This window comes from Typha angustifolia, chromosome 9 (genome assembly GCF_048772165.1).
Source record: "Typha angustifolia cultivar Huaian chromosome 9, ASM4877216v1, whole genome shotgun sequence".
NCBI classification, from domain to species: Eukaryota; Viridiplantae; Streptophyta; class Magnoliopsida; order Poales; family Typhaceae; genus Typha; species Typha angustifolia.
Window position 1 is genome coordinate 3,168,168 of NC_133247.1, and position 19,584 is coordinate 3,187,751.

The 19,584-nt window shown below is 36.5% G+C and overlaps 3 protein-coding genes across 5 annotated transcripts; 1 reads left to right on the forward strand and 2 right to left on the reverse strand.

Moving 5' to 3' along the window:
• Window positions 1–2,873: 2,873 nt before the first annotated feature.
• On the reverse strand, window positions 2,874–5,797 carry LOC140766686 (UPF0496 protein 4-like). Of its 3 annotated transcripts, none has more exons than XM_073106227.1 (2): window positions 5,639–5,797; window positions 2,874–4,197 (listed from the first exon to the last, which is right to left on the reverse strand). In XM_073106227.1, exon 2 carries the CDS (start codon window positions 4,189–4,191, stop codon window positions 3,076–3,078), a length of 1,116 nt encoding a protein of 371 aa, XP_072962328.1. In that variant the 5' UTR covers window positions 4,192–4,197; window positions 5,639–5,797; the 3' UTR covers window positions 2,874–3,075. The 3 variants fall into 3 exon arrangements, with proteins under 3 accessions (XP_072962328.1, XP_072962329.1, XP_072962330.1); XM_073106228.1 differs by lacking the exon at window positions 5,639–5,797 and adding an exon at window positions 5,428–5,632; XM_073106229.1 differs by lacking the exon at window positions 5,639–5,797 and adding an exon at window positions 5,521–5,537.
• Window positions 5,798–11,048: 5,251 nt separating this feature from the next.
• LOC140767216 (aquaporin NIP3-1) lies at window positions 11,049–17,313 on the forward strand. Its single transcript, XM_073107056.1, has 4 exons — window positions 11,049–11,930; window positions 16,030–16,449; window positions 16,552–16,613; window positions 16,849–17,313. Exons 1-4 carry the CDS (start codon window positions 11,715–11,717, stop codon window positions 17,039–17,041), a joined length of 891 nt encoding a protein of 296 aa, XP_072963157.1. The 5' UTR covers window positions 11,049–11,714; the 3' UTR covers window positions 17,042–17,313.
• Window positions 17,314–17,454: 141 nt separating this feature from the next.
• Window positions 17,455–18,397, reverse strand: LOC140767217 (uncharacterized). The gene is made up of 2 exons (XM_073107057.1): window positions 18,054–18,397; window positions 17,455–17,941 (listed from the first exon to the last, which is right to left on the reverse strand). Exons 1-2 carry the CDS (start codon window positions 18,366–18,368, stop codon window positions 17,744–17,746), a joined length of 513 nt encoding a protein of 170 aa, XP_072963158.1. The 5' UTR covers window positions 18,369–18,397; the 3' UTR covers window positions 17,455–17,743.
• Window positions 18,398–19,584: the final 1,187 nt, after the last annotated feature.

Sequence of the window (19,584 nt, forward strand, 5' to 3'; positions counted from 1 at the left end):
CGGTGCAAAGTCTCGTTCGTGATGGCACTGTGAAACTTCTACTGGCCCTACTATATATATCTCTTTCAAAAACGACCGGATTTGTTTTCAAAACCATCTCTTTTGTATATAAAATAGATTCTTATAGTATTTAATTTAGAGCATGTAGGCTAAATTGTTCCCGAGTAGGTTTGGAAGATTTGGAGGAATACATGGGAGATATCGTATGACGTTCGTGACATCTTAACCACTCAGACATGGAATAGAATTTGGAAGGGAGACTAATTGTGACATTTTAATCTTCGAATTTTGCTATATTTTGGGGAGAGAAATTTCGGTATTGCGGACGTGGAAAACGAATAGGAGAGATGGGAGCGTGACAGTTCACCGAATGGATCCATAAACTCGAAACGATGAAAAGAGCAGCAGCCTGGAATGGGTCATAGCTCGTGAGTCCTTCTCTCCTTGTCTTATATATTTTCTTTTCTTTATGTGGGTGATCACCAGTGCAATGCGTGATGGTGTGCTACTTTTCAAAGATGCAAACTTAGTGCGTGGTGGTGGCCTGGTGGAGGAGTTGCTTAATTCCCTTGTTCCACTTTATTCTCCATCCTAATCTTAGACCTTAGTGCTTAATGTTATTCTAGTTTTAGAGGTTACAAAGTGCTTTACTTTTGCTCTTCTTGGCAAGTTAATTAACTGTTTCGCACAGTGCTGCATAGTTGACCAAATTCTTAAGTCGATATGTGCGTGAGAGATTGAACTTAAGGTCAAACTCTTCATGTCTGAAAACCTCTTTCTAACTAGTATTACTCCTAAATGATCACATGCCAGATCCTGGTGCTTAATAAAACCCCATCCATGAGAAGTTTCTAGGGTGTTCACTGTGTGTCAGAGTCTAGCTTGCAGTACTACTTATTAACTTATGGGTCCTCTGAACATTCTTACAACATGACACATTGGACCATATTAATGATCTCTAGACCTACCCCACAACTGCCGAAATTAATAAGTTTCCATATCACCCTACGAAAAAAAATTTAAATTTAAATTTGGCGCTTCAAAAGTTTCCATGTGTGTTAACACATGTAGACCCGAGAATGGGGCTCGTTGCATGTGGCATGCATGTGGATATCGTGCTGGCTTCCATCCCAGTCCCTCTTATTCAAAGCAACGAAGGTTGAAACTACTAGCTAACGTATATGGATAACCCCACCTTATAATTATATTCCAACGAGGGACGAGGGAGCTAGTAAAGTCTCTTGTGCCATCTCACCTTAGGGCCTACGTGTCACACTTGCCACGTGACAAGGTGCCAAGTTAAAGAGCTAGCTGGTGGTGCGTGCTTTACAGAGGAGGAGGAGAGAGGAGAGGAGGACGAGGAGGAGGAGGAAGAGGAGTCTCGTGTGGGTGTTATGAGCTAGCTAGCCACCCACAGCCTTTGCTTTCCAGTTTCAACGTACTCTTTCTTTTTAATCTCCTCTAAGAGTGGCTTTACGCGAACATCCCACATGTTCTTTGCCTTCCAAGGAGAGCTTTGCTTTATCTTTTGCCAAAAAATTAATCTACGTTTCGATCATTTGGAGAGAGTTCCAGATCATGAGGATAAATGCAAAGCACTGCGTTTGATTGGGAGTCGAGCATCTAATAATTTTGTGTACCCGAGAAGGTTATGGATAAGAGGGAACCACTTTTAATTCTTTGAATGCAGCTAATGACTTGTTTCAAGGTTAAGCAATTTTGGCTCGTGACTACGTTATCTCTGATCAAGAAGAGAGACTGGTGCTGCAAAATTGTCATGAAGATGCCAGAAATATAAATAAAGTAAGTCCCCCCCCAAAAAAGATTAACAAATATGTTCTAAAACTTGACATGTTAAGAGAGAGCAGATGGATATTGCAATTTAATTGTATTTAATTTTTTAATTCATAATTAATTTTAAGGTGTATTGTATATATAAATTTTGTGTAATCTATTTTAATAAAATATGTATTAACTATAAATATATGCACTCAGTTTTATATACTAAATTAAAAAAAATACTTAGCCCACTAAATTGCAAAAGCATCAGACACACTCGATTTCTTTTGCGGACGTAGGCAATAGCTTTGTGCAGTATATTCTTCTGCTTGAAATTTTTTCTTTTTTTTTTTTGCAAAAAAATCCAACAGGAGAGAGAGAGAGAGAGAGTTGAGGTTCCAGTAATTCTATCGAATACTTTTTCATCCGTTTCATCGTTTTGAGTCCTCTTCCTTGCACTGTGCGGCTATATGTGCAGTAAGCCAGACAAAAGACCAATTCTCCATTCTTTCCTTCAAATTTCCTGGTCAGCCTGTCAGCCTACCAAGAGTGAAGAAAGTTGAGAATGTTGAAATGTTCAAACGATATATGGATGAAGATGCAAGTTCAACTCTACTATTTTCCGCACGATAAATTCATTTGTCCAAAAAGCCATATGAAGTACTGAGGGATGCATCAAGGATGATTCACAAACTAATACAGCATACCTCAAGTAGCTTGTCAATTTCTGGATAGGCACAAATAAGAGTAGGACTTGCACCACGAAAATATCTATCATGTTAGTTTGGTTTGGGGAAATTTTAATAGAACACATGCAGCAAAGAATAAGTGCAAGTCAAGTAGTTCACCCTGAGGATAATCAACAAAGACTTCTTTTAAACAATAGCAACAAGAACCTTGAAGGTATCAAAGTCGACCATTACATTACAAGATAAACAGAATGAGACGCTAATGCAAGCATACAATACTCTTTGTACACTAAAAATATAGAGGGAGGCTATGCACACAAGGAAGTACAAAAGCAGGGGGATCTCTAAAGATCACTTTATATGCATACACATAGAGAAAGGATACAAATCACACACATATACACATTACTTTGCAAGATTTTCCTATCATATAGGAAGGAGCAGTAGAACACAACTACTATTACATAATTCTTACATTTGGGGTACACTCTCTCTGGATCTCACCACTGACTTGATTATCAGTAAGAACATGGTGAACGTTCTCAGGAGGGAAAACAAAACCAACAAAATTAACAAAACTAAGGGCTTACAGCGAAAAACCATTTCATTATCTATTCTCATCCATGTTACTTGCATCAGATATTCTCAAATTACAAAGCAAAGCATCACGCCCAGTTAGAACAATCTGGAAGAAATCCCCTACCTGCTTTGAGAGATCATCTAGCCCATGTCTAAGCCTCTCTGCACTTCCACTCATACCTGAAACACACTCCAACAAGTTCTGTTCTTCATGATTAGCGTCAATCTCCATTACTTTCACTTCCGCATCATGGCTAATGCCGTTGCTTTGTCTAATAGCTTCTTCTTCGCAGCCAACATAACAAGTCAAAACACGCAACCTTTTCACATATGTTTCAATTTCTTCCAACTCTTTCACTGCTGTAACCTTTCCACTAGAAAAGTGTCTCCTAGCTTCCTCACTGATGGCAGCTTGCAAGTCCTTGAAGGCCTCAGACCATAAAACATTTTCAGTGACATGCAACTCTATCAACGGGCGCGAGCTACCTGATAATGCTGCCATGAGGAAACTGCAGATAAGTATTGTCATGACCTTAACTCCATATAAGGCTCTCAAGAGAACCTTCCCTTTAGCAGAGTTCTTGACCTTTGTAAGTGAAAGGCTTGCAGCAAGACTCTGTAAGATGGTTGAACAATTTTGAAGCCTGGGACTCCTCGAGTCAACTTGCTTCATCCAATCATGAAGAGAAGCATGTGCTCGTTTTAGTTGTTCAGATGACGGAGAGTTGTTCGAGAAGTCCAAAACATGCAGCACATACTGCAACGAGAGATGGCCCTGATCCAGCCGGGACAACTCAGAGCTTAAAGCTATGCAAATATCAAGCAACTTCACACTACTATCCAAGTAAATATCCATCCATTTCTCATCCCAGTCAGAAACAGGGAACTGAAGATCAGTTATTAAGGTTTTTATGTTAGTATGGGCTTCTGACAAACACTCAATAGCATGCCCCATCCAAGATAAACTAAGAACATCTGAGATATCCTCTGGCTTCAGCGATTTCATACTAGAAGCCAAGGCTTCCTCAAAGGAAGTAAGTAACCCCCGAAGCTTCGGTGACAAGTTAGATCCCTTAGGAAGGATACTCCGAAAAGGATTTCCAAAGGGAAATAATGTGCGCTGCCCGTCATGTGGTCGACTCATTTTTTACTGCTAACAAAAAAATGGAGTTCAATACAGAACAAATATAAAGTTAACCCAGGAGAATGAAGTGTAAACAGATATTTGAATTTCTTTCCCCAATGCATACAAAGTGCCCTAAGCAATGAATAAAGCCAAATTTGTTTAGACTAATCAGGCTTCAAGTTTGTCAAACTTCGAATGCATGAAGAAATCAGTCTGACTATGAAAAGTACATCTTGCTGTTAGGGAAAGAGGAATTGGCATCTAAACTGTTATCAACAAATTGCACCCTTACAAAGATGAACTTCATTAAGAAACAAAACGAAATAAAGATTCATTGCACTGAAAGTAGATAACTCTCTGAAGAACGTACAAAAAATATAAAGCCTTCAGAAGTTTATATAATTACTGATTTCTACATTTCAATAGAACATAACTGAAATAATATGCATCAGTGCAGCATGTACTCAAAAGCCAAAGCAATACATATCCCTCAGCAACAGTTTGAAAGTTGCTAGCAATTTAATCTTCTAATATCGCCTAAACAAGTAAACAGTTTTAACAGTCCATTCTGTATAGATAATCATAAGATTAATAAAGATACATCTAGGTTTCAATTTTTAAAGACTAGAAAATTCGACACCAACAATTTCATAACAATGAAGGCTATACCTAGGGAAAACATAATTATAAAAATATATCAATATTCAACCTTGTCCCAAGTTTAATCCCTCCAACTCTTCCAAATAAAGAAGTGATCAAATCCTCTACGCTGATACTTCTTTTGATTTAGCTAATATCAGGCTCGGTCTACAACTCTACATGTTCTCTGTCATGTAACAGTACCAAAGTTTTTCCCCTAACAGTAGACTAAAAATTAAGAGATAAATAAAAGATAAAGATGAATGATACTTCAATCACTAATAGCAACATATTTTATTATCGCCGAATCATCTTCACTTTAGCAAGGTCGCAAACAAAATTTTCATCAGCAGTAACGTTTTTCTCTATTTTCTTTATATATTCTTTTTCCCTATTAATCATCTCAATCTTGTGCTACCAAATTAGCCTCCATCCAGAGCATATAGGGTTGTAATTACTTCATCAAATTCCAGATCCCTACAAAGGCAGGTAACCCTCATCTTCTCCACCTTGAAGGCGAAAAAGGAAATAAATCGAAGACAATATATAGCTCAGATCTCCAAATTTTTCTAAATCATAACACTATAACAACAGATCTAACCATCAAATACTTACAAAAAAGATAACCAGAACAATCACCAAAGGGGGTTTCAAACAAGCCCCAAATTCTCAACCAAAAATTCCAAGGATGGGCATAAAAAGAACTACCAAAACTCTCTCTTTTCCTACTACATCTCAGATCTGAAAAGAAGAGGGGCCGAAATCAAGAACTAAACCAGCAAGAGGAAGAAGAGGAGAAGGGGAAGGGGGACGGAAGGATTCGTACCTAAAGCGGTATCAGACGGAAATGGGAACGTGGATTGCAAGGGAATCGACGATGAGCTAATCGATGTTAACCTTCTCCGCCCAATCCCCCAAATACCAAACGCCAGAAAATTGCAGACGCGTTTGTGGACCGTTGGCCGCCTGCCCATAAGATCACATGTTTGGCATGGATAGCACAATACTCACAAGCGTGTCATAAACTGACACGTATCAAGAAAGTCGTGCTGTCAGCTGCAGAGATGGAGAGACGAGGTGTTGCCTGTTTGAAAGGAAAAGGAGGTGATATTTTTATATTTCATCCGTGGGCGACTTTGGCGGACGTGAGGTTGGAAACTCGAAAGAGCTTTGGCTGATTTTCGGGTCCGGGTTAAGAAAGTCGCGCCAATGGGACCGGGATAATGACTCACACTGTCGACATTGCTTATTAAACCCATGCGGGCCCCACTAGACGAGAGTGCGGACACCGACCAACGTGGATGGATAGAGCCGTAGAGGGTTGGCTGGACTCCGGAGACCATTCGTGATCATGCGGGCGGGCAAAGCCGGGCCGGCTACTGAGTCATACTATTTGGGCCGACCGGGCTAGGTCATCTATTTGCCAGTCCACTTATAAATTATTCTGGACAGATCGAGTTAGAATATTATAGTCCATTAATACCCACTAGCTAGTGGGATATAGGATTCTGGTCATATATGATGGGGCGAGACCGTCAAAATTATTTTAGCACTATTACATATATCTGCTAAACATGTTAATTATATAGTAGTGGTTAAAATATCAAACTTTTGACGTAAGACTAAATAAGCATTCGGACCTGGCTATAAGTTGGTTTGACGGGCTGGGCAGGCAAAGACCTTGCTCGTATCATCAATTATCATTTTGAGCGAGCGCTGAACCGGAGAACCCGAGCTCGAGTCAGGCTCAGGCGGACCATGCCGGCTGATCACCTCTAGAAGAGCGATAAAGCGGCCTTCGAAGAATCTGATGCGGGTGGGCCTTTCCTGTTGGGCCATATGGATTCTTGGGCCATGATGGATTTCATAATCCAGCCCGTAACTATGTTGGGCCTGCTAACTATGATAAATGATGAGCTTGCTAAAGTTGGGCCCATTATGCTTGTTTATTTGGACCCACAAGCACATGTGATTACATAGAGCATGAGAAATTATAAGCCAATATATATATATATATGTATGTATAGAAAGTCCAAGAAATTATAAGTCATCGATTTGATTTCCCTTACATTTGATAAAATTTTTATTATATTTTTATATAGGTATACTTTGGAAAGGGTTAGCCTCTTCTATCTGATAAATTTTCCTTTAATCTTTTTAGTATAACTTTCAAACTATTCACTAAATTATTACAGTAGTTATAATGTCTGCATGGTATAAGCAACGTAAATTACTGTCTTGAAAAGTGATTTAATAAATCATTTTCTAGAATAATAATTATATAATAGCATGTCTAGAACTTTACATAATATCAAAATTACTCTAAGAATAATATATCAATACTAAGATCACATAAGAAAATACACAATATGTCATAAATATGCAAACTCTTTCTCCACCCATTACATATTCAAGTATTTTGAGTATTTTGCAATTTCAAATATTTGTTTTTATATTCTGAACATAAAAATTGAAAACAACACAAATCAAGAGAAATTTTTTAAAAAAAATTCCAAAAGAAAAACCTAAGGACAAGTGACAGGAAAGAACAGGTGGATCATATTTCGCAATCATAAAGTTGACTTTTGTAAAGCATTATGTCGTTTCAATAGTAGTCACTGAAATTTATATGTTTGTCGAACCGTCTAGAAATATTCCACTGGAAAAAAAAATTGAAGTACTAAAATATAACATCATTTTGTTCAATTAATCCTCACAGACTTTATGTTTCCCACATCATTGCCTTGAGTAGAAGTCAACAAGCTCAAAACAAGTGCATAGATGTTATAATATATATATATATAAGGAGAGAGAGAGAGAGAGAGAGAGAAAGAGAGATCCGAGGCAAATAAAGAGACCACAACACAACCTTCTTCAGCACACTGCAACTCTCATGTGCATGTGTACCGCAGAAGGAATTATTCCGGTGACCACTTAATTAAATCAATCTTAATGAGATTTTAACTCCTTTTTTCACTAATAACATATCTCCTAAGCTTAGTACGAAATTTCTACGATCTTACACTCACGTGACACGAGAGGGGCAGGCGCCAGGGTGTCATAAAGGCATTAAAAAATGTTGTGTTTTTTTTTAATCTTTTTTTTTATGTGAGAACAATTTAAATTGCTTTTTTAATGACTATAAGTAAAAAAATTAATAATTTAAAGGACTCTAAAAGGAATATTTGAAGACAAAATTAAGAGTATTTTTTGGCTCTTTCTAACTTTTGAAGGGCATCTATATAAAAACAAAGTGTGTTGAGATATATATGCATACATATTAATCTTATAGAAATATATAAGTAAACAAAAGATTTGTTAGAGAATATATGTAGCATCAAGTGAGCACGTAAGATAAATCTTAGCTCTACTAGGGTTCGAGAGTGCCTCCTCTTTTCTATTGGCTTTACCCCTCTCTCCTCCCTGACCTTGCTTTGTCTATAACTACAATGAAGTGATTTGGATCAGCTTGTCGCCAACTCACTCGCTCATGTTTTGGTGTATGTGCTTATTTCTCTCTTTTATGTGTATCATTTGGATCTTATTTTCTCTCTTCCTTGCTTCATTATAGGTGAGAAAGGCATTTCATTGGCATCAATTGGTGATTCTATTTTCTCCCACTTTTTGTGGGTTTTTTGAGTTGTGTGACTTAAGACCTTTGCACATGGGAATTTATCATAGCTGTATTTCCTTTATTATATAATATTTATTATTGAACTTGATATTTTGTTTTTCTTTGTCGCATTGTCTATAATCAAATGTGAGTCTTATGTCAAAGGATTGTCGCCCTACTCCTCTCTCATTATGTATATCAAATTATAATTGATGTATCGGTTGTTTGGATTAACAAAACCATTTGCCTACTTGTTTGGATTAACGAAACCATTTGTCCACTGCCTTCCCCTTAAAAAAGAAACGCTCTTGGAGGTGACTAATTTTTTTTTTTTTTCCTTTCTAGAGTTCTTTGGAGTAGTTGGGTTGATGCATGTAATGGAATTAAGCTAATCAATAAGCAAAGGCTAGTGCTGGAGGGGCCTTCAACAATTGCCGAAGCAGAGTGATGCAAAGTGGTAGGCCTGCAGTGCCAGAAGATCTCATCCTCAGGTTGAATACAAGAAAAGGTATTAGCTTAGTGACACCAAGATCTCACACAAAGGCACAAGGTCCACCTTTTGTAGTGGTACCACTGCTCTCCAACAGAGGCAAGAGTATAAAGGAGTGCAATTGAACTTAAGGCACTAAGAAAGAAAGCTCTATAGAGAGAGAGAGAGAGAGAGAGAGAGAGAGAGAGAGAGAGAGAGAGATTTCAACACCTGACCATCTGAATACCTTGTGACATATCATTCTTCTGCCATGTTACATGCTCCTTCTTGCTTTTGAAAACTTAGAACTCATCAAATTATTTACCATTATATATATCTTCATAGATGCATATAGAGGTTGGCTTGAATAATGTCGTAAAGCATAAGGGGCAACTAAAATAAGGTTCTTAATGGGGACAACTGCGAATCTATTCGAGTTCACCTAAACATAACACTCCTTGGTACTTGGATGGTTCTAATTTTTTTAATGCTTCAATCCAAAGTGATAATTTAGTAAGCCTAAGACAAGAAAAGAATCGATTAAACGTGCCACTCTGAGTTGTTTGCTGAGATGAATCCAGTAGAGCAGGATGATCTCCCCCCATAAAAGAAGAGCTTTGTTTGTTTGATTGTGGTAAGAATGGAATCAAATTAACTAAAGAAAGCATATCACCGTACCATGGAGCATGTTAATTCTTCAGGCTTATTACTTTTATCAAAGAATGATGCGAAGAAGACGTAAAGATTGGAGTAAAATTATACACCTAGGAAATGATAAAGCTAGCGTTTAAGGGTATGATTAAAGTTTAAATGAGGGAGGAAAAAGAAAATTCCTTTGTCTAAGACTCACCCACGATGGGACAGCTAAGGCCATGCGGAGTTCAAAGAAAGTGGAATAAAAGATTAGAGAGAGAGAGAGAGAGAGAGAGAGAGAAGAGAGCATGAATCATTTGATAGACTAAATGAGATGATGTGAGAATTTGTATATGAAGTGAGGGCAGAAGGATGCTTCCACTAATGAGGAGAATAGTATTCTATTCTGGCATTGATTCTTGTGAGAGAATAAAAAGGATAGGCCTTGACCAAGCACTCTGCATGCCACCCAAAACTCTTTTATGTGTTTGGTGGTGGATTGCTGTTGTTAGCCGAAACAAGAACTTCTGGGACGAAGGGAATCCACTTTAATGTGCTCCTTCTTGGCAGTGAAATAAATAAGGAATTATAAGATATTAATTCCACAATGTCATTGGTGAGTAATCATGATTAGACTCCTAAGATATATTATATGTCAGACAGCAACGGACCTAAACTATACACATTTAGCAGTTGTATAAGCATTATCCCGTGATACCTAAGACTATGAAATCTTCAATCTTTAGTAAAAAGAGAAATCAAAGGGAAGGTGCGAATTTTAGGTTCATAAAAATTATGGGGGTGTGAAATGCCATCTGCCCTCCTGTAAAATTGAGATTTTACCCACAACCCATCAACAGCATCAACATTCTTTTAAGTAATTGGAGGTTAAAATGGGAGAACTCCATTGCATCTGGCTTGATTCCATCACATTATTTGAGATCACTGCTTTGAGTTCTCTCCACCGACGACCGAAATTTCTAAACTACCCCTTCTTAACCCAACACCACCTCCCGTGACCTACAACATTCAATTCACTTCTAGTAAACAGTCATAACTAAATAGTGTTCACTAATGCTAGAAAGTGCAAAATGATGTCATACAGTGTATACAAAAATTAGAAAATGTCACTTTCTTTCTTTTATCAGAAGTGGAACTAGTCAAAATCTAAGAAGTTAGATGGTTTTAGCTTTTTATAAGAAAATAAAAGAGAGAGAGAGAAAAAGATAGTGAGACTCGATCAGACACACACATAGATAGAACTCACTTTCCGGTTTCATCAAAGCTAGAGTACGACTTCCAAACGATGCCCGCCGTATATTAAGCCCACTTCCACGGCAACCAAGAAAGGGTATTTGTTTATAATCCCGAGGGCATTGCCGTAATAAAGTTTTTCAATATTTTATGTGAATTATTTCAGGGCAGTTGCATTGGTACTAGCTGTGACAACTCATTAACATCTCTCTACCCACTTATCCCTATAAATTCCCTCCTTCCATCTCCAATTTCTCTATGCCTCATTACTCACTTTCCATCTCCAAATTGCCCTCTTCTCCTTTCTCTTTGGAAGATCTCTCTAAATCGGTAAGCTGTGTTCAAGTGCTCAGGCAATGGAGGCTTTCTTTTGATTCATAGGTTTGAGCTCTTTGTACACTTCTCATCCTTTTAGAGGTTCCATTTTGAGTTCTTAGGTTTGTGAAAGCTGGATACTTTTCCTCCCATTCCTTAACTAAACCTTGAAAAAAAACCTCCCAATTATGTAATTTTTACTCCACTGATCCTTACTCACAACCAAAAATCCTTTAAAAAAAAAATCCTATGATTCTAAAAAGAGATTAGTAGCTATCTTTGTGTTTCTAGTATTGTGAGACTGGCTGTTCTTCCCTTCCTTATTCCTTAGAAATACATTTATAAAAACTCCTAGATCATGTAACTTTGTATCCATCTTCCTATCATCAAACCCACCCAAAAACCAAAAAAAAAATTTAAAAATTCTGCCAATATGAATCCTTAAAAGAATCTAGACATCTAGTAGTCCAATCCTGGACTCATCTCTACCATTCTTATAGCAATACCTTTATAAAAACCCAAAAAAAAATCATGTAATTTTCTTCCCACCTTAATTACCAAGTCCCAAAACAAAGAAAAAGAAAAGGTTGAAAGTTAAGTTGCTGCTATCTTTGGACAATGGCGGAGTTGGAGAACGGAACCCCGCCGATCTCGGCACCGGCGACGCCTGGCACGCCGGGGGCGCCGCTCTTCTCGGTGGCCCGAGTTGACTCGTTGTCTTATGAGAGGAAGTCGATGCCGAGGTGCAACAAATGCTTGCCGTTGGAGTCCTGGGCGTCTCCTCAGACGTGCTTCACTGACCTGCCCAGGCCTGACGTCTCTCTGACTCGGAAGGTAAGCATATAATTTAACGTGATTAGATTCCATTATTAGCCATGCAGTATGATGCGAGTATTAATCAATGTTTTTTTTTCTTCAAATAATTTCTATGCTTAGCATCTTAGTAATTTTATTTTATTTTTGTTAGTTAGCACTTCTATCATCATGCTTTTAGATATAGATGCCCATGCATGATGCATGTGCCCATTTGGGCCTTTTAATAAAATAATTTTAACTAGAAACTTTGCATTTGACGCCCTGGCTTTTCACCTATTTGTCATATACAATATTACCTATAATTAAACTTAAGCACACTTCTATATTAACTTAATTATACTAAAAAAATTATTAAACTATCCTTAAATATAGGTTGGAGGATAAGATGAGCAACGTTGTTGCTTAAAACAAAAGGAAAGAAGAAACAAGAAGATAAGAGCAGCAGTTTTGATATTTTGAGAAATAATTATTTATAATGGATGGAATATTCATACCTACCTAAATGATGCTAATGTTAAGCCTAACATAACCTCTCTTTTTCTTTTTTTTTGTGTGCATATATTTGGTTAAACAAATGGATATATAGAATATAAACTATAAATAGATGAAAAGGTAAGGTGTTATAAGAGTAAATGTCTCTTACTTTTAACATAAACTTTATACTTTAAAACACTTCAGATCTTGACTTGGTTGTTACAAGCTTCGTGGAAGTATAATCGGTGATATTACCCAGACTCGAATTTTGAACATCTCTTATCGGCTTTAAATGCTCTAGTCAACGAGAGCATTTAAATATATTAATTAAAAATAATAATAATCTATGATTTTTGTATAGTTTTTTAGATAGAGTCAAAACTATTGGATGTATGTATGATGCATTAGCTTGCATAGATTAGCTTGAATTAGCTCTAAGATTTTCTACGCATTTCATTTAATTTCTTTTAAATTGGAGAGCAATTCAACTGATGAGTAACCATTTAGTATGCCTTAGACTTATAAATATCTATACATCACATTGATATAAATATCAAGATATAATTCAACTGAAGTCTATCGCATGGTATGATAAACCTAATCCACTGCTAAATATGACTAGATATTAATCTTATATGTTATCATGAACAGTTAGAGTGACGGGTGTGAAGGACTAATTCAAAAATTAATCAAACTGAGACAAAAATGTACAAAATAAATACATTATAATTGTGAGGTGGGCTATTTGATGTGGTTAATGTTTGTATTTTAGTGAAATGGCAACTGATCATTAATCTTCTTATATATTACTCATGGATGACATCAAGTGTTACTATTTATATATAATATTGAAGAAGGGCAAGAATTGGAGAGTTTTGGACCAAACTAGCCTTGTTTTAAATTTTTTGTACCCAAATCAACTACCCCTCAAACTTATTATTAAATTCGGTGTAATTAATTATAATCCTAATAAAAATATTGAACTGATTAGTATTTTTCTCTAGACAAAAATACTGATCAGTTCAACATTTTTGTTTGATCCTAGAACATTAAATTAATTAGCGTTATATATATATATATAAATCTCTTTAATTTAGTCTTTCAATAGTTAAGGAAAAACAAAATCTGACAGTGAAAACACTGAACTGATTAGTATTTTTAGTGTTTCCATTATAGCTATGATGAATTAGACCTTATTTAGTAATATGTTTAAGTAGCCATCTATTTTGATTATATATATATATACACGTAGTTTGGTCAAGTTGTTAATTGGAATATTTGGAAACTTTGGCTTGATTCTGCCGCCCATCAAGAAGGTCGTATAAAAGATAAGGTACAAAATTAGGGTTCGTGAACGATGCTACTCTCTAGCTAACTAATTTACTCTTCTTTATTATTTCAATTGGCTATTTGGTTGGTTCTTAATAATTTGATTCTATTCTTATTTTATTGCAATGCTTTCTTGACACTCTAATGATGCTACCTCCATTAATATAGTAAGTTTACTCTACTTCATTTCGTCTAATTGGACAGTCAGATTTATTTTATCACACTTTTGAGATCGGATATAAAATAATAACTAAAGTATCATCCTTTACTTTATAATAAAGCTCTAATTTTATTCCATCCTTATTTTCTTGATCATGCAATCAAGCATCTTAAGTGTAGATTTTTCTTGATTAATTCTATCTAAACTAGTTAGATTAAACATACTTTTGTTCTTCTACTCTCCATGAGCTTTTGACTGAGTTGCAAAATTTAAATTTTTTAATAAAAAGTATCACCTGTTTAAGTTAAACTCATGTTATCCTTTTTTTTTCAGAATATTTTTATCACGAAATAACCATACACTTTCTCTTTAAATTTATTTATTTATTCATCAGAAGTAGTGTCATTTAAGTCATTTGAGTATCTGCCAATACCTTAAACTATATATTTTAAAGGTTTTTTTGCCTTATATATTTTTTTAAATCTCTTAATTTTTTTATGCCATTCTAAATTTAATATATGTTCTGAACTAAAAGAATTACTTAAAATTAGTGTTTACATATTTATATTTAAGTTATTAAATTTATTGGTTACTTAACTCTAAAGGATATACATGTAAAAACGGTATATATATATATATATTTAAATAGTTTTTTTTTTTGGATATATAACGACGTTTTAACGAAAGAGTGATGTATTATATATATATATATATATATATATATATATATATATATATATATATATATATATATATATATATGCAAAATAAACCCATTATTTAGCGTAAATTATTAAACTGAGAAGGGTCTAGCAACTTGGGGGCGACAAAGAAATGTCACGATCTCGTGGCCTAATCTATAGACAGGCTGTCCTTGAAACACCACGAGAGATTTGACATGGAAAAGATTGAAAGCTTGAGATGAGTCCAAATTCATGGTTGACTTGGCATCGTTTCCATCCGTCGGGGATGGATGGTAGGTGTCGTCCGGCATGTCGTCTCGAAACTATCAATTGAGTTGGAAGTAAGTCGCCACTCCACTGTTTGATAGAATGCCGAAGTGATTGATAAATGATAGGCTCCAATCACAGACGTAGATTTATGCTTAAGGGATGATTATGATTAGATTGCATCAGAGTCCATTTCCTGGACGACGAAGAAAAAGGGTAGTGGAGTTGTTTTCCAATGATTCAATCCCCCACTTTTTGCCCCCACTATGTGGCAGACCTGTAGTGGATCCTGCACTTTCTATGGATGGTTAGAAGGGTATCATGCATTTTATATGAATGTTTTCTTGAATAGATTTCTAGGTTGAGAAATGCTATGATCCGAGACAAGTTATTCAGCAAGTGCATTGGCTTGGAAACTGTTTTAAGTCTCACTGCATGTGTCCTCAAAGGAAGTATCAAAAGGGGCTGATGGAAAAAGGCGACTAACTTTTAATCAAAGTGGATAGTTTTATAAGTTTCTTTTCCCTCTGACAGTGGACTAGAGGGCAATGAGCTTCCCTACAATGCCGACAGATGCCTAAACTATTCATACTGACTCTTTCCATTATTTTTTAGAGCGTTTTTAGAATTGGATTTAAAATTTTATCCTTTGTTTGGTCTATCAAAACATCCTACGCTCTTTTTCTTTTAGTTTATTCTCAAGTAAGTTTTATTCTAACTTAACTATATATGTTGAATGACAAAAGACATATATTATTTAGAATTTAGGATTTAAGATTTAAGATAACTGTATTGAATTATTAATAGAGGAGTATATTTGGTATTTAATTTATCTCTTTTTTAAAATAACAAGGGAAACTTCATGTGTCAACGTGTAGTGTCTAAAGCCAAAAATTATATCCCAATCGTTCGGTACTACCCATTTATGACTGAGTTTTAGGGTTTAATTTCTCGTGAATGTTATAGTTAATATTAGATGAATTTTTTCATCATACTTGGTTATCTAACTGGGGCGAGTGGCTAGTTTATGATTACACTATGCGTTAATAATCTATAAGAAAGATAAAAATGAAATAAATAGAGTGAAAATAATTATTAAAAAAAAGCACACAAAAGAGTGGGTGTAAAATATAATGTTCGTAATTTTCTTTTACATATACAAAATCTCTCAAACTCTACTTAATCATGTCAATGACGGCTGCAGCTCGCTGCAGAGTTCGTGGGCACCTTCATCCTCATTTTCTTCGCCACCGCCGCCCCGATCGTCAACCAGAAGTACAACGGCGTCGAGACCCTCATCGGCAACGCCGCGAGCGCCGGCCTCGCCATCATGATCGTCATCCTCTCCACCGGCCACATCTCCGGCGCCCACGTCAACCCTGCCATCACCATCGCCTTCGCCGCGCTCCGCCACTTTCCCTGGGTCCAAGTCCCCGCTTACATACTAGCCCAGATCTCCGCCTCCATTTGCGCCTCCTTCGCTCTCAAGGGAGTCTTCCATCCCTTCCTCTCCGGCGGCGTCACCGTTCCGTCCGTTACTACGACTCAAGCCTTCTTCACCGAGTTCATCATCACGTTTAATCTGCTGTTCGTCGTCACTGCCGTTGCCACGGACACGAAAGCTGTAATTTTCCTCCCTCGCTATTTGATCGCTTAACTATTTCGTGGCTTGATTTGAATGTTTTGGCTAATGGTGTTTAATTACTTCGATATATGGTTTGTTTAGGTGGGGGAATTGGCAGGGATAGCGGTCGGAGCGACGGTGATGCTTAACATCCTTGTTGCTGGGTGAGTATTATTATCGATTAAATTTACAGTTCGCACCCTTCATTTTCATATACTTACATTTCACCCTCTACCTTTAAACTACACAAAAAATGGTTCCTACTTCTTTTAAGTGCTGGTTGATAATAATAAAAATTAAAAAAAAAAGTGATTTTAGGAGTTTAAATACAAGAAAACGAAATTTTCAAATGATATATATGCGGAAAGAACCCTATAACCAATGGATTTGTCTACTCAGGCCATCGACTGGAGGTTCAATGAATCCAGTGAGGACTCTGGGGCCAGCGGTGGCTGCAGGGAACTACAGCCATATTTGGTTATACCTCATTGCACCGACGGCAGGCGCCATCTTCGGCGCCGCCGTGTACTCGGTTGTGAAGCTCAAGGATGAGGAAGAGACGCCGCGGCAGCCGCGAAGTTTCCGACGTTAATCAGATCGCTGCTGTGAAGTTAGATGATGGTAATGTGATCATTCTACTATGTTTGTAATAATCTTCGCTCGGCTTGGATTAGAACGAGTTCTAAGTGGTTGTGAGAATAAGTTCCCGCCTGCATTAATAGTCCCCAGAAAGGCTAGAGATGTGAGATAGTATGGGAAGTGTTTAATCGTGTTGCTATATATCTTGTGGTCCTATGTTCCTATGACACTCTTGTGATAATTATACTTATTGGCATGTTCTAATATTGATGTACTTGTTAGTTATCTTGTTGTGTATGTGCTACTTTTCTTTCACCTTGCTCGGTTAATGGAGGAAGATAATTATATTTCTTGGCAGCTTCGTCTGTTTACATGTAAAGAAATGAGATTACTTTGAATTCCTCAGAACTATATAAAGAAAGGAGCCTCACGAAAACATTCATGATAATGAGCATCCAATTTGGACAAATTGTTTTTTTTAATGTTTTTTGTTATTTTATTTTGAATACAATGGAGATTTTATGATAAATATTATTCGACGACATGATGAAGCATTGGTATTTGATAATCTAAAGTAAAACGTTTATATAGCTCCCTTGTTCTAGAGCGCAGCAAGAGCTATCAAGCTACACCGGCAGAGTCACAGACAGACAAAAAGATTCAAATTGAAGAGCACATAAGCACGTATGCTCTAAATTGCATGATGCATTGGAATTTATTCTCTTCTCTTTCTCTTATCTTCTTCTTCGTCATCTTCCTCTTCATCATCTTCTCCATCTTCATCCTCGTCTTCGTCTTCCGTTGATTCTTCTTCATCACTACTGCTTTCTTCATCTGAACTCTTCTTACCTTCCTTGTCATCTTCATCGTCATGATCTTCGGCTACAGATTCTTCAGTTTTGGATTCTTCTTCCTAAAAATGGTGGACATAAATTCCATTATGCAATAGAACTTGAACCAGAAAAAAAATGAAACGAGGGGAATAACATGACAAAATCAACGTTTATACTAGTCATGGAACATACTTGATTGTCCGCACGCATGGCAAATTGAGGCACGCCATTAGCTCTAGAACCAAAGAAGTGAGAACAAAATTTCTTCCTTTCTTGTTCAACCAGACCATTTCCCATAAAACCGTAAACAGTCCCCCATCCCCTCAAATGCTTCGTCTTTGGTGTAATGCTTCCCCCTCCAAACAAGCAGTGAGAAGCCAAAACGGGACTTTTCGCCTCACTGCGAAATGGAAAATAAGCAGTGGGATTACCTAACTCCAGTTTAGTCCTGGAATAGCTAATAAACAAATATGACGAATTTGACGCCAAAATGGATTTCAACTCCATCTAAGCTATGATTCGCCAAGTTCCTCTGCTCCCTGTAGGAAGAACTCTTATGCATGGCTGTGGCCTACTTATGGGAAATAGGCCACAAGTTAAGAGGTCCAAAACACGTGCACAACAACACGATTAAATCGTCTCGAGGTACACGCTCACGTGCTGTTAGGAGTTGGTGTTACTCGATCCGCTTGCTATTTAGGAATAGTATTCCCTGAAAACGATGGAAGGTTCCTTTCTCGTCCTGCTCTACTGACGCCAAAAGTATACGGCCTTCATAATTTCATTCATCTGGGATCTGCAGTGAGCATATATCAACTGTTTATGAAGATCACGAAGAATAAATGGCTTTTATGTACTCAGTCCAGCTTCGGCTCAGTTCACTCCTAATTCTAGAAAAAGTATTCTAAATTTTAATACTAAAGAAGAAAGTTAATACCAAATATAAATTATTTTATTATTTAATTAAATATAAGTATAAAAATAATAATTATATTGAATATGACTTAATATTAAAGTAATATATAATAGCAAATATGTATTAAAAAATTAATGACATTTTAAACCAAATATACCCCTAATAACATGTAAAGGAGTAGTAATAATTAAGTGGTCTAATCTAGAAGTAAATAAATAATTTTAAATTATTATTAAATTAATTTTTAAAAGTTATATGGAATAAGGGAAAAGAGAAATTATTATTTAGTTACTAGAAATAAAGAAATTTATTAAGGCTATTCCTATTCCAAAAGGAGCTGAGACTACAAACAGCAAAAGATTATTGGTTAGCCCTAACAAGCAAACAAACAAAACAATCCGTGATCAGGTTGATTGAGCCCTATGAACTCGATTCACCATCTACAGTGTTGCAATAACAGCACATACGCTCCTGATGCAAGAGAAGCAGGGGCATAAAATAAAGACCGAGAGACCAATATAATATAACTTTAGACAGTAGCAGCAAATCCCTCACTGAACACTTTTGTCAAAACAGGAACGAAACCGGTCTAATTCTGGCATATCAGACCCATGACAAATCTGTAATGTCAACAATTTCCACCTCGTTCTTTCTTTTGATACAATTCTCACCTTATTCAGTTAGAAGAATTTACCCAGCCACAATAATGAGAAATGCTAAATAAGTCTGCAGTGTAACTTCTGATCAATTCAGTTAGAAGAACTTGTCAGAAATTCTCACCTTTTGCCCAGCCACAATAATTTCAAG